At 44.7% G+C, this 15,897-nt stretch overlaps 2 protein-coding genes across 2 annotated transcripts; both read right to left on the reverse strand.

The window, feature by feature from the left end:
- Window positions 1-758: 758 nt before the first annotated feature.
- LOC134210179 (uncharacterized) lies at window positions 759-2,759 on the reverse strand. Its single transcript, XM_062686206.1, has one exon. The coding sequence runs from the start codon at window positions 2,757-2,759 to the stop codon at window positions 759-761; it is 2,001 nt and encodes a 666-aa protein (XP_062542190.1).
- An 8-nt stretch (window positions 2,760-2,767) lies between these two features.
- On the reverse strand, window positions 2,768-4,914 carry LOC134210180 (uncharacterized). Its single transcript, XM_062686207.1, has 2 exons — window positions 3,425-4,914; window positions 2,768-3,287 (listed from the first exon to the last, which is right to left on the reverse strand). Exons 1-2 carry the CDS (start codon window positions 4,912-4,914, stop codon window positions 2,768-2,770), a joined length of 2,010 nt encoding a protein of 669 aa, XP_062542191.1.
- Window positions 4,915-15,897: the final 10,983 nt, after the last annotated feature.

Raw genomic sequence — 15,897 nt, forward strand, 5'->3', positions numbered from 1 at the left:
TTTGGATCGTCTGACATGGGGGTGAGCGGCCGTGAATTGAGACATCCTTCCACTTGTACCAGAAGTGTGTGCAAATCTTCCGCCGAAGGAGATGTTTCGCCCATGACTTTGAGCAAATGGGTTTTTGCTGAGCGAACAGCCGCTTCCCATAGCCCTCCGAAGTGGGGAGAATTGGGTGGGCTAAAATGCCAATCGATTCCTTCCTCACTACATGCCTTGCTAACCCTTTCACGGTGATCAGAGCTCATCAACAATTTAAGCAAATCCATCATTTTATTCCTCGCGCCGACGAAATTGGTTCCATTGTCGGAAAATATGTCCTGGCACTTTCCTCTCCTGGCAATAAAACGACGAAGAGCTTGTAGGAAGCGTTCGGTTGTAAGATCTGTCACCAACTCTAAGTGCACTGCCTTAGTGCAGAGACAAACAAAAATCGCTGCATACACCTTAACAGTCGGTTTACGAGGTGCTGATCTGATGTATCTTCTTCTTCTTCTTCTTCTTCTTATTGGCATTACATCCCCACACTGGGAAAGAGCCGCCTCGCAGCTTAGTGTTCATTAAGCACTTCCACAGTTATTAACTGCGAGGTTTCTAAGCCAGGTTACCATTTTTGCATTCGTATATCATGAGGCTAGCACGATGATACTTTTATGCCCAGGGAAGTCGAGACAATTTCCAATACGCAAATTGCCTAGACCGGCACCGGGAATTGAACCCAGCCACCCTCAGCATGGCTCGCTTTGTAGCCGCGCGTCTTACCGCACGGCTAAGGAGGCCCCTCTGATGTATAGTGGGCCAAAATAGTCCACCCCGGTTTGAGAGAATGGCCTAGATACTCTAACTCGAGAAGGTGGCAGCTCACCCATAAACTGCTGAATTGGTGGAGGTTTAGACCGGAAACATTTCATGCAACGATGTACAATATGACGAGCCAGATTCCGACCGCCTAATGGCCAGAATCGGAGCCTAACCACTCCGAGTAATAACTGTGGACCAGCATGCAGAAGTTTCAAATGATAATGCCGCAAAACCATCCGAGTGAATTGATGACGTGCTGGTAGAATCACCGGATGTTTTGCGTCATGAGTCTCCGTTGAATGCTCAAGCCGACCTCCAACACGAATCACGTTGTCTTCTGAGATGTACGGGTGGTACCAACGAAGGTGGGATCGCCTAGACACTTCTCCTCCACTTACAAGTGCTTTCCACTCTGCTGCAAAGGTTTCCTTCTGGACCAATCGAACTATTGTCAACTCTGCTGCCTCAAGCTCTCTGGTAGTCAAAGTACTTCTTGCTGTAACACGGTTCTGCACGTTTGTTCTAAGTAGCTCCATTAACCGCAACCAATACGCAGTTCGACGTATGAGGTCCGAATAGGACGAGAATTTCCCCAAATACCAATCGTTGAACTCAGCTTCTACCGATACCGGACAGGATACTATTTCTCGTCGTCGCTCTTGATCTACTTCTTCCGCAGTCAACTCCGCTGATGAACATGGCCAGCCCTCGCGCTCTCGTTTCAGCCATTCCGGTCCCTCCCACCAGAATGTATTTTCCACAATATCTTTTGGATTGATTCCCCTGGAAATCAAGTCTGCCGGATTATCTTTGCCAGAAACATGCTGCCACTGTGATGGATTTGTGCAAGCCTGGATTTTCGCAACACGGTTCGCCACGAACGTGTTCCACACATTCGGTGATGCTTGGATCCAACGCAATACACAGGTGGAATCGGACCAGAAAAACGCTCGAACAGGAATTTTGATTGATTCACGAACCTTCTCGTACAGTTGTGCTGTTAACAATGCTCCACAAAGTTCCAGTCTTGGGATGGATTGTGTCTTCAACGGTGCCACCTTTGATTTCGAAGACAACAACCGGACTTTCACTTTTCCTTCATGGTCTTCACTCCTGATGTACACGCAGCCGCCAAATGCTTTGGTCGAAGCATCGCAGAAGCAATGGATTTCGACCACTACCGCTCTGGGAACCACCACACAGCGATCGATACGGAGGTCGTTCAATATGGGAAGTTGGTCATAATAGGATCTCCACAACTCACCCACCGTCGAAGGCAACGGCTGATCCCAATCCAATGCCTGATTGTTGATATCCTTGATCTTCCACAATAGCTGCATTATTGCTTTAGCCGTGGTAATAACTGCACCTATGAGTCCCAGTGGGTCGAATAGCGACGCAATCACCGACAGCACTTGCCGTTTTGACAGTTGTGAGGTGATGGGACATGACGGCACGTCGAATTGGAATCGCAGTTGATCGGTATTCGGCATCCAAGTCAGTCCGAGTGTCTTGACAGTCGGATCAGGGTCCAGGTTAATTCCTTCTGACAGACGAATTGCCAAATTGTCCTCGGCAACTCCTTCCAGTACCTCCAGTTTGTTGGAAGCCCATTTCCTCAGCCGAAATCCTCCCTTAGAAGTCATATCCTCTAACTGCTTCCGAAGCTCGCTTGCTGCTTCAATTGTATCCGCTCCTGTGATAACGTCGTCCATGTACGTATCTTCAGTAACTGCTCTGGCAGCCAGCGGGTACTGCAGCTTTTCATCAGCTGCCAGCCGATTGAAAGTGCGTGTCGCTAGGAACGGAGCAGGTTTGGTCCCGTAGGTGACAGTATTAAGTTTATACTCGTCAACTACTGCACCGATGTCGAAACGCCAAAGTATACATTGAAGATGTCGATCCTCCGGATGAATAAAGATTTGCCGAAACATCTTCTCCACGTCGGCAACCAGCATTATTTGCTTCATGCGACTTCGAAGCATGATCGATCGAAGGTCTTCTTGGACGATTGGACCACCAGCAAAGCATCGTTCAGCGATACACCTGACGACGTTTTGCACGACGCATCAAAGACCACACGAACCTTCGTGGTGGTGCTAGCTTCTTTGATGACGGGATGGTGTGGTAGAAAACAACGTTTCTCGGACTCTGTTGTATCCTTCACCTTGGTCATGTGCTCCAGCTGTATGTAATCCGCCATGAATTGGTGATACTGTTGCCGTAAATTAGCATCCCTGGCTAATCTGCGTTCCGTGCCTAGAAAACGCCGGTAGGCGATGTCCCGTGACTCGCCAATCCTTGAAACGACGTCCTCATCCTTCGGCAACGAAACAGTATACCGACCGTCGGATTCCCTGTGAATCGACTGCTGGAACAATTCTTCACACCTTTGCTCCTCGGTAGAAAGAATCTTCGAAGTACCAACCTCTTCGCTAGCCCAAAACCGTGCAATCAACTTTTCCAAAGTTGCTGTAGTAGCCGTGCTACAGGTAACATGTAGACTCTCCGTGGGTTTTGTTTGACCTCCGCACACCACCCATCCGAAGACCGACTCATTGAATGTCGGCATTTGGTTTCCGATGGAAATTTTTCGACCAGATTCGAAGAAATAAAAAAAAACTCGATGCTCAACACCATGTCCACCGCACAGGGACTGAAAAAGGCCGGATCCGCTAAACTAATCCCTTCAGGCATCTTCCATCCGTTCATGTTGATCTTCGCCGTAGGTAGATCCGCAGTTACCTTCGGCAGAACCAGGAAATTCACATTCCGAGAGAAATCCGTGATTCTTGAGCACACCATTGCTTGAATCCTGTGCTTCACCTTTGAAGCTGCTTGACCTATACCAAGGACCGAGATGTCCACCTTTTCTCGATGCGTCCTTAGTCGTTGGCTCAACCGTTCGGCGATGAAATTACTTTCAGAGCCAGAGTCCAGCAACGCTCGAGCCGGAAATCGGCTACCCTCGTCATCTTCCACGATAACGACCGCCGTGGCTAGAAGTACATGGGAGGAGAACTGCTGAGATGCACCAGAAATTGTAGAATCGGTGGCGACCACGTTCACCACCTGGGCAGATGTCGAACCCGAATGCTCGCCAGCATCCGGAGGAGGAGAATTGTTGCGTTCCGTAGCAGCAGCGACCTTCGCTGATCCATCTTTCCCAGATTTGAAGCACACCAATGTGTTGTGACGACCTTTACAGCTGCGGCAGAAATATTTAGACGGGCAATTCTTCGCTATGTGACCCGGCCGGAAGCAATTTCTACATAGGGAGTTTGACCTCAACACCGCCTCCCTCTCTCGCACCGACAACCGTTGAAAAGAAGAACACTGATAAAGCGGATGGTTCTCCTTACAAACCGTACATCGTCCCCCAGACGATTGTACGGAGCCGTAGCTGGCCTTCACAGCTGACGACTTCTGCTTCATTGGCTGTTGCGATTGATGGGATCCCTTGCTATCCGAAGTCTTCGTTGGGAGTGATTCCAGGATTCGTATCCGACGACGCATGAAATCAGTTAGATCTGCCAACGTGTCCTGTTCCTTGATAGATGAATGTTCTTCCCATCCTCTTCGAGTTACAGGATCCAACCGAGTTGTCAGCAAGTTAACAAGTAGAAGATCCTTGTACTCCTCGGGTTTAACCACTTGATCCAAGTTCTGGACCACTCTCTCGAACCCGTCCATCAGGGTATGCAAGTCCACTACCGACTCCTTAGATAGTGTTGGCAAGTTGAACAAGGCTTGCACTTGACGCTTCTTCAACAGCTTGCTGTTATCGTACCTCTTAATCAGCAAATCCCAAGCCACCTGGTAGTTTGCTTTAGTTATCTTCAAGGGATCGATGAGATTCTTTGGTTCACCTTGAAGACAGCCCTTCAAATAGTGAAATTTCTCCACTTCCGGCAAGTCCGTCTTTCTATGGATGAGGGAGGTATACAAGTCTCGGAAGCTGATCCACTCGTCGATGTCACCGTTGAAAGATTGGAGCTTGATTTGAGGCAAACGAACATGATCAAGTGTACCATGCCCATGCGGCAATGTCTCGTTTCCTCGCATCGACGAATCTCCATCATCAGGTCCCGCCCGTTCCTTGACCTTATCCATAAGAAAAGCCTTACATTCATAATACTTATCGCTATGCCTTAACCTATCCTCAAAAAAACTCTCCTTCCTCATCCTCGAAGTCATCGTGAGCCTGGATGTCATTCAAGGTCTCCTCGTACCGCCCCCACAACTCATCGATTCGCTGACGACGAATGTTGATTGCGCTAACAGTACATGTCGGCTGGTAGTTCTGTACAAATCTAAAGATGTCGTCCAAAGCTGTCTGGACGTTCTTGAGCTGGACCATAAACAGCTTCAGCGCAGGCGGCTTCTTATCCTTGGGAGGCATGGTTGGTGTACGTCACCCGATCCGACAAAAAGAGAAATAGGGTGGTGTAGAGATCCAAAGTCCTAAGCTTCGGCAGACATATACTGTAGAAGCCTACCTGGAAGAACAATATGCTGCCCCACGATCAACTGGATCACGCCTCACGTCATGATTGGTTCAGCTCACATCCGTAACGGATACACAGCAACGGCATAAGGAGCACAACTCGTAATGATCGATTCAAATGGAGAAGAGGAAAAGAGCATGTAGTATTCCGCAAGTCCTAGGCTTCGGCAGGCATATACTGTAGAACTCACCTAGGAGAACTAACAGCTTTACAGTTCAATTTCAAATCCGATGCAAAACTACCAAACACCAAAGCTAGGACAGCTAGTCGGTAGCAGTATCTCAATGTTCATCAATTGTTGGGTGGGATTCAGAAGAGGAAACAGGTATGTAGTGTGCAGACATTTAGGCCTCGGCAAGGCATATACTGTTTAACTAACCCGGAAAACCATAAACAGCATCAATCCCAATTGAAAGCAAAAATCCAATGAAGTTCAGATAACAGTTCTTGTAACGAACAGTTCGTATTCAGAGACTCGTTGCCATTGAATCGAAGAGGATGAATTTAAATTACAATGTGTATATTTCTGCGTCCCGCTTCGGTGACATATACAATTCATATCACTCACCCACACAGAAGCTATACGTCGCCACCTCCTCAAGCACGGCTCCTCGACGGGTTGCTCCGGGGTGTAAACAGTGTCCGAAATCCAAAAGTGGACAAGACCGGTGCGTAGCAGTAGTGTTTAGAAGTCTTTCAAGCTCATAGGGATCGTATAATGTCGTTACGCTTGTTGCTCAGTCCAGTCAATCTCGTGCATTAAAAGAGCATCCGTGGAAACGACGAATAGTTGATGTTAGTACCAAATAATCCTAACGACGGCTGGACATATACTGAACATGCATATTTACCTGGATAACCAGTCCTGGTGCTGGTTCAGTACTGCAGAAACTCTCGAGATCGTAGACTTGAACGAGAACTTCATTCGACTATCCTAGCGTAGCGCAATAAATCAATTATCCTAGTCTCGATCCTTATCATTGTAGTCCTCCGTTGCAACAGTCGCGACATAAATGTGTAAAAGCAGGTGTTAGAATGTGCAAGTGTCCATGCTTCGGCTAGACATATAGTAATGGTTCCACTCACCTATGATAAGGTTCCAATCGATTGATGCCAGACCGAAGCAAAGTAATCCTTTGATGCCTTGTCGAATGCCGATCCACTCAATTGTTTCCTACATTGATGGCTACCGTTCCAATTATCCTCGATCGCGATGGCTAATTATCCACAGGAACGGCTATTGTTGATTGAATTGGCGGGTAAGTAATGGCGCCAAACCCTTCATCATAGATTGTCCTTTTCCTGCTTTAGCCGTCCTTCCTGGTCCAATTTTATCCGGTTCGCTGGACCAAAATGTTGGCGAACTGACCTTTCTTCAACCTTCGATAGATGAGCACCACAGCTCTCCAACACTCGATATTGGTCATGCACTTTGCCCACGTACGATGTATGCTATTATTTTCCCCAAGCACAATTAGGCAGGACATTCCAGATTTAACAATCCTTTTGTAGCCATCAAAACACTCCTGAAGTTAGCTTTAACACTACGCACATTTATTCCACATTTCTAACATTTAAACATTTATTTTACACACAGTTTTACATTTATTTTTAAGCTTATACTAACATTTGGTTCTTAATTCTAACAAAGACACAAAACGGGTTAAAACAGAACGCGCACGGTCTCCACATTCGTAAGTGGTTGGTGATCTTCTGAAGCACCTCTCGCCTGCAGGTCATCATCAGCCCAGGATCGCTTCATGCGATGAATTCGCTCGGGTCCAGATATTCCCCAACTGCTCCAATGTGTCTCCCGTTATCAGCATCTCATATCACCACCGCAGGTTCAAATGGGTGACGTCATCGTTTTCTCCTTGGACGAACTACCTATTTCTCCATTTCACAGCGATCGGTTAACGATCAGTCTATCTTCGTCCGCACTGCCACAGCTAGATCCATCGTCGTCGGCGCAATACCAGCGCCGTGTTTATATTTTGCTACGCTATCATCGTATCCATCGCCCTGGTCAACGATAGCAATATGCGATACAGTGAAATAGCTGGACGATGGATGGTGGTCGCCGTTTTGCTTTTACATTATGCATTTCGAATGTGGATACAGGGTTGAACTGGCTGGGGGTTTAATAGTACCATCCGACACCCTCTGACAATAATAGAACAAAACCTGCCAAAGCCGTCATTTCCCCCATAGCTTTATTTTATTATCATGGTGTACCTTTATTCTACACCTACCCCCTCGTGGTGCTGGTCGGGATACTAGCAACATTAGGGAAGATCGACCCGATCAATAATGCATAACAAAATTGTAACAAGAGGAGTTATTTATTTCAGAAAAATATTGTAACAAAATGTGTTATAAAATTGGCTGGTTAGTTGTTAAAATAACAAAAATTATATCAAAAATACCTCTAGCCGTAACACAATTAGAACAGAGGTTGATACCTGCATATCAACATTATAACAAACGTTGATATAATTTTTCTGTACAAAAATTTCCTTTCAGGTAATTGCCTACATCACGGATAGAAATCTGTTACGCTACCACGACAGATTTCCATCCATAATGTAGGTAATTGACTTTGTTCCAGCTATGTACTAATATCGAGCGGGTTCAAGTTATACTGAAGGTGATAACCTCCGATTTTTTTTCCAATGTCTACAAAAATGTAGGCAATTATTTTGTGAAAATATACATAACTAATGTTGTTAAATATCTTGGCTGTGCATATGCACAGCATATGTTTCGAAATGGACAAATTGATATGAAATTTGCGAAAAAGAATCCACGTGTCTTGGAGGGACCTCCAAGACACGTGGATTCTTTTTCGCAAATTTCATATCAATTTGTCCATTTCGAAACATATGCTGTGCATATGCACAGCCAAGATATTTAACAAAAAAATGGTTTTCGTACGGCCGAGTTGCCGAATAATATGCAATTAATTATAACTAATGTTGTTATAATTCTGATAGGAAATAAAACTGGCCGAAGACATATTTTTATCTAAGGTACACTGGGGGAAGTGGAAAAGGAAAAATCGATAGTGCATGTTTATTAAAAAATTAGGAGTTGTTTTTCCACTTACCCTAGTGGGATGGGGTAAGTGGAAAACCCATGTTGCCTTGACCTTCAATAGTGATGAGTAGTTACATATAACTAAAATCAATACGATAATTGCTCTGAGTCTATTTTGTGGAATAATTGCATTACCTTAACGGAATAGATCCTCAAGGAATTCTCGTAATAGCTAGGGGAGGGCTGGTATTGCCTTCTCGGACACTAAGTGTACGTAAAGTCTATACGTTCGCCCAAAAGATGAACATTTTAAAGGAAAACTGGGACTTACAGGGTTATAAACTAATCAACTTAGTTTAACGAATTGAGATGATGTCTGTATGTGCGTATTTGTATGTATGTGTGTGCGCAAAACACGTACAAAATTATCAGCTATTCTTAAGCACTTGTCCTTAACCGATTTGTTCGCAAAAAAATTGCATTCAACGGCGAAACTTGTTAGGAATAAAAATTAATGTGAATTATAGAATACATTTACCTATCAGTGCTATTTTTAACTTTCTTATATATAATGATTGCCATTTAACCTTAACCTTTCTTATATATTTTTTTTCATATGTGAAACATGTGAAAGGCATCAGTACCGATAGGTGGATTAATCAGGCATTTTCTCATTTATATGAGTCCAATCACCACTGGAATCACAATGAAAACAAAGAAGGATCATATTAAGATTCACAGCTATCGAAATAAACCCTGGAGGGGAGAAAATAATTGTGTAATTAGAACATTATCCACTTCCCCCGCAGTGTTTGATACCTGGGGTAAGTGTAAAATCTTTGCATTATTTGCTTTCTTGGTACAAACCACTACCAATTGAATGGGATTAGTTTAATTGTATTATAATGGTCACCTGTGATATAAATTCACTTGAAAAAAGAACAATTGGTGCAAAAAAGAATTGATTTTATGAATGCAAAAATCAACTTTTCGCGAAACCTCAAATTACAGTTCAAGCGTTAACCGTGTTAGTGTATGTATTATACAAATTTCAACATAGTATTAGTGTGAGCATCAAAGTATATTCTTGCATAATGTTATGATGTGGTAAAAATTGTGAAGTATGTACAATTCCAATTTTTGGAGTCGATTTTTACACTTACCCCCTTTTTCCACTTCCCCCAGTGTACCTTAATTATCTTATAACACGTTGTTTTAAATATTGATAGAATTAAATATTGATAGAATTGATAGAATTGAGTTATAATTTTGTTATGCATTCCTGATCGGGTCGGGTAACCAACCCCGGTGGGAACTATGGTCGTATGCTGACAGGGAAGGGGGGATTTGCTCATCTCCGGAGGTGCAAATCGAGTGTCTGATCGAGTGTCTGTTCCCCATGTTAGGGGCGGCTGATCATCGTCCGAGTGCCAGCGAGGGACTCGAAACTAAACTGTGCACACCATGTTGCATCGTGTCAGCATCGAGCAGGCAGCCCCTTCAACGTGATGTAGGTAGCGCAACCCTGGTAAGGTAGCATACCGAAGATTCTACAGTTACCAAGAAAGGCTAAAGTAGAGCAATGATTCAACGGCAACAGACCCAACGGCAACGAATAAAGGACAACGAGTGGAAAGTCGGATTTTGGAACGTGAGAACTTTGAATGAACCCGCACGCGTTGGGCTCCTGGCCCGTGAGCTGCAGATTGCCGGCGTGAGTATGGCAGCAATCAAGGAAATACGGTGGCCCAGAACTGAAGAACGTGAATTCCGAGCGGTGGATCCCATAGCGAACACTTCATTCAATTACCACATCTACTAGAGCGGCGGTGACAGAGCAGAACGAGGAGTTGGCTTCATGGTGATCGATAAGCAGATGATGCGTGATATTCGGTGGAAGCCGATAAGCGACCGCATTTGAGTGTTGAGAATGAAGGGCAAATTCTTCAACTATAGCCTGATCAGCATCTATACCCCAACGAACGATAAGCCTGATGACGTGAAGGATGAGTTCTATGAGAGCCTTGATAAGGCCTACGGAGAGTGCCCAACACATGATGTAAAGATTGTCATCGGGGATGCAAATGCGCAGATCGGAAGAGAAAGTTTCTTTCGCCCTGTTATTGGTACGGAAAGCCTTCATTCCGCTACCAACGATAATGGTCTGCGACTTATAACCTTGGCTGCTGCTAGAGGGATGGCAATAAGCAGTACCTACGTCGCACGTAAGAATATCCGCAAACACACCTGGCAACATACGAGTGGAGACACTTGCTCACAGACAGACCACGTGGTGGCCGAAGGACGACATTTCTCACAATATTCAACAGAGAACCAGATAGGGGCCAGCGACTTCGTGGAAGGCCATGAACACGCTGGCTGCACGCGGTGGACCTGGGGACCCTGAACGTTCGGAGAAACTGGAGGGACATCGCCCAAGACCGACGATTATAAAGCTCTAAAATACACCGACGTATCGACGCTGTAGCCAACTATGTACCAGGTAGGCATATCGAGAATATCGCGTAGATTATCGATAGCAAATCATCGGTTACTAAGTTGATTGTGGTATCCCTATATTGTGATGTAATACAGCTATCCGTCTAAACGTATTTTTTTTTTGTTTTTTTTTTCTTGAGCAAGGGTAAACGGAAATCTGCAACCAGACACCTGAGGAGGTACTCAGGTAGTGTGGGGATGGGTATGTCATGTAACTCTTACCCGACCCACTAAAACCAAAACCCTTTCGCCAGTCCGTATGCGGTGTCCCATGCTCTTTGCCATTTAAGCAACGAAGCTGCTCTCTTGACACGTCGCACTTGCACCGAGTCCCTTTCGTTGTAGCACTCCACATCCACCTCTAAGAGTATGTCGATCGGCATCATTCCAGCTATAACGCACACCGCCTCCTCATATGATATGGTGCGATATGCGCTCGCGACACGTAAACACATCAGCCGGTGTACTCTGATCAATTTCTTTACATTGTACTCGGCTTTTAGTGCTACGGCCCATGCCGGCACGCCATAACGAATGATAGACAATGCTACGCCAGCTATCAGCCTACGCACTTGACTATGCACCGCCGATCTGTTGGACATCATTCGTGATAAAGATTTTATCGCCAATGAAGCCCGCTGACATGCATAATCGACGTGGCTCGTAAAATTGAGCTTATCATCGATCATCACGCTCAGATGCTTGAGAGACCTCACGGAGTTAACTGTGCAGGTCCCTACTCTTATCCTCGCCTGTTGCAGCCCATGACGGTTATGCACTACCACGACTTCCGTCTTGTGATGTGCAAGGGACAACCGCCTCGAGTTGAGAAATTCCTCCACTCTGCCAATCGCGTATGATGCCTTCAGGTCGACTTCGTCGAGAGTGTCTCCTGTTACCTCTAGCATTACGTCATCCGCGAAGCCTTCTATTTTCACACCGGCCGGGAGACTTAGGCGTAATACTCCATCGTACATAATATTCCACAGAACCGGTCCGAGGATCGATCCCTGTGGAACACCCGCGGACACTACGATCGACTTTTGACCAGCATCAGTGTCGTATAACAGCACCCTATTCTGAAAATAGCTTTTCAGTATCCTGCACAGGTAATCCGGAACTCTCAATCGGTGCAGGGAGTCAGCAATTGCTGCCCAGCTAGCATTGTTAAACGCGTTTTGATGTAGTGTAATCAACGCGCAGTACCTAATATGTACCTCTTCTGTTTAAACCTCTCGCTATCTTGGCCGTATCCGTTACCGCTCGAATGGTAGAACGGCCCTTACGGAAGCCTTACTGGTTGCTAGATAAGCCACCAGCACACTCTGTATAAGCCGACAATCTATTCAGAATGACCCTCTCTAGCAGCTTTCCAGCTGTGTCGAGTAGGCAAATTGGTCTGTATGCCGAAGGATCCCCCGGCTGTTTGCCAGGCTTCGGTAATAGCACCAATTTCTGCCGTTTCTATCGATATGGGAAGTTTCCTTCGTCCATGCATCTCTGGAGGCAGCTCCTGAACATATCTGGATTGGCAAGAATGGCGTGTTTAAGGGCCAGGTTTGGAATACCATCCGGGCCTGGCGCCTTATTGAGCTTAAGTTTTCTTGCGGCTACGATAAGCTCTTCGTTAGTCACTAGCGGTACCACGTCAACTGACTCGTACGGAGTAGCGGGCCAGTTCGATGATTCATGCCTCGGAAACAACCCGTCGACTATTTTGGCCAACATCCCCGGAGATTTCTCAGGTGGCGTGGTATTGGTCCTAGCCATCACCATCCTGTATGCATCTCCCCATGGATTGTCGTTTGCCATCATGCACAGCCGTCTATGGTGATGGTTTCCGTGGGAGTGCCAACAGATCGGACTAATCGACGTTTGAATCTTTGTTTACAAAAACACATACGTCCTTTTGAATAAGTACCCGAGAAATGGTGCTGGAAGATGTTGAAGTGGAGGAGGAGAGCAAGCAGACCAAGATTTTTTTTATGTACAGGTTATCCGACTTCGTCAGTGGATGGGAATAACCAGCGCGGGGGGGAACCATACATTTTCAGTGCAAAACGTAAACAAACGAGCATAAATTCCATACAAAAATTCAAGATGGCTGAGTTGGGGATATTGACAAGTCGGATAACCTGTACATAAAAAAAATCTTGATTCAAACCACGCGCTTGTTATATCTATGGTACATAGTACATAAAAAAATCTTGAAGCAGACGACAGCTACAGATCTGTATTCCGAGTCATAATCAATGCAATGAAGCTACACTACGCTACGGCGACGCAACAGCTATCCTATGTGTAGCCGTTGTTCGAGGGAAACCGCGGGACTGGTTGACGTTTCGCGATTCCTTCAAGAACCCGATAGCAAACAATAATCAACTACGTGCCCGGCCCAACGCAGTCTTCCGATTTTTTCGGTGTAAACTATGGTTGGTTCTCCCAACAATTGTTGCTACTCGTGGTTCATTCGCCTCCTCCATGTACCTACCGTCTTCCATCTGCTCCCCGCCTCAGATAGTACGCAACACTTTCTCTCGAAAATTTCAACAACACGCAGGTCCTTCATGAGCATTGTCCAGATCTCGTGTCCGTAGAGGACTACCGGTCTAATTAGCGTTTTGTAGCAAGTCGTTTAGTACGGCGGCGAACTCTATTCAATTGGAGCGTTTTGTGGAGTCCATAATATGTACGATTTCCTACCATTATACGTCTCCGATAATCAACCCTATTCTCGTTCACGTACCCCTATTCTTCCCTAGCAGCACAAGCAAGACAAATCTAGGAACTTTTTTCAAATGGGCGTACATGATTCTGACCTTGATTTTTGGAACGGCGACTGTGCTCTTCAATAATACCATTTTGGTGAACTTATGTGCCTAACAGAAAGAATAGATTCCGAACTATCTGGTAGTAACGTTTGTTAAACGAAATGTGCTGAATTGAGAGAATACTAACCGTTTCAAAATTCAAGGTCAAATACAGTTACGCCTATTTGAAAAAAGTTCCTAGAAATTTGGTTGCAGCAACTCAAATGTGACTAAATTCAGTTACATAAGGGTCACAGAAACTTTTGTGCAACATGTGTGCAGCTTGGGTTGTGTACGGCGTAAACGAGAATGCGCATCAGCAAGAATAAAGGTATACACTGTTGTTTACGTACGAACGCGCTTTCGAACGAAAGCTGATGCGCATTCTCGCGCAGCAAAATCAAATGAGGAAACAATTCTAATGAACTGCATTCGATCGAAAGTTTCGTTCGTTCGTCCGTAAACAAGAATAGGGGTGTAGAGTAGAGTGGGGCAAGAGTGCGCGTGGGGTAAGAGTACGTTTTCGATTTTTTGAAGTAATAAAAAAAGATAAACTAGCAGCACTGCATCATTTTGACAGGTATTCTGGCCAACTATTATCATGTGTAATTGTAAACGATTTGAATAAACAACAAGGGAGATATGGAGTTAGATAACTTTTTGGTCATTTTGCTAAAAATAATTGGATTTCCGCAACTAGTATTTCATTACCATATATACGTTCAATCAGGTGAACATTATACCATTTCCATAACCTATTGTATAGAGTACTTTATGGTACAGAACACCAATCCGGTTGGTTTTCAAAGAAGTCAAAACCATTATTTGAATAATTTTTGGGACTGTGGGGTAAAAGTACGCAGGAACCGGTGGGGCAAGAGTACACATATGAATTTTTAAATTATGATGTCAAACCCGTATCTCCGGTCGAAATAAGACTTCTTCCAAAGCGTAAAGATCCACAACTAAGAAAAAGGGACCGAATTCGAAATTATCACAAGTTTTTAGGATAAGTTGAAGTAATTCGGTGTTAGAAAGGACTTAGCGAACAAAACACTGAAGCGAAGTAATGAAATTGTATTAGGACTTGTTGTACACCTAATCACAGTACGAAAACATAATTTCATCTAAATGATAATTTCATTTAATCAAAAGAAACATTCATAAATTACGCAACGTTTAGCTGGGAGGGGTTGTGAGATGTGTGACGATCCATATAATTTTTAGAGGATTCATACAAATAGTGTAAGATAGGGGGGGAGGGGTGATGAAATAGCCAAATTTTACGTTACGTGATTGGTGGACTTTCTTTAAGGAAAATGCCTTTGTATACGCCACGCGAAACCTGATATATATTTTTACCTCTGTAGTTTTTAGTATATATAAAAAACAATGGTTTTTCGTATGAAAGTGCACATTTTTAGGACCCCCTCCCCCTTTAAGAGTTACGTAATCTTTAAACATTCCCTAATATATGCTCATTAAACATCAATTAAATGTTATTAACTCTTATTTGTGTTAATATATACTTAAAGCACATGATTGGATAAATGCGTACTCTTACCCCACCAGATGCGCACGTTTACCCCACCGGTGGGGTAAGAGTGCGTTTTTCACTTGTCTTGCAATAAGGGTTCTACTAAAACGAATCTCAATAATTTCATTATTTTTTCCACTGGGTAACATAAAGGAAGAGTATATGAATCATCGACACTGATTTGATATGCAGAAGCTTGCTTCATAAGGGCCACATGATCGATTGAAAACTAAGTGCGTACTCTTGCCCCACTCTACTCTAATATCGTGCCTTGCCACAAAATGACAAGTTTCGTGATCATGTAACAAGGCTCTCATAGACGTGCAAAATTTATCCGCAGTACAAATAGCACGTGCTATCAAAGCATTCATTTACCACAATCCACCACGTGATGGCCAAATTTTCAAAAAGAACAAAGGAACTTTCTAAAGGTGCCTCCTTTCAAGAGGCCGGGAAGCCTTCTTTCAAGAGGCCGGGAGGGCTTCTTTCAAGAAGCCGGGAAGCCTCCTTTCAAGAGGCCTGGAAGCCTCCTTTCAAGAAGCCTGGAAGCCTCCTTTCAAGAGGCCTGGAAGCCTCCTTTCAAGAGGCCGGGAAGCCTCCTTTCAAGAGGCCCGGAAGCCTTATTTCAAGAGGCCGGGAAGCCCCCTTTCAAGAGGCCGGGAAGCCTCCTTTCAAGAGGCTCGGAAGCCTTATTTCAAGAGGCCGG

The sequence above is a fragment of the Armigeres subalbatus genome, chromosome 2 (assembly GCF_024139115.2).
Source record: "Armigeres subalbatus isolate Guangzhou_Male chromosome 2, GZ_Asu_2, whole genome shotgun sequence".
Lineage (NCBI taxonomy): Eukaryota > Metazoa > Arthropoda > Insecta > Diptera > Culicidae > Armigeres > Armigeres subalbatus.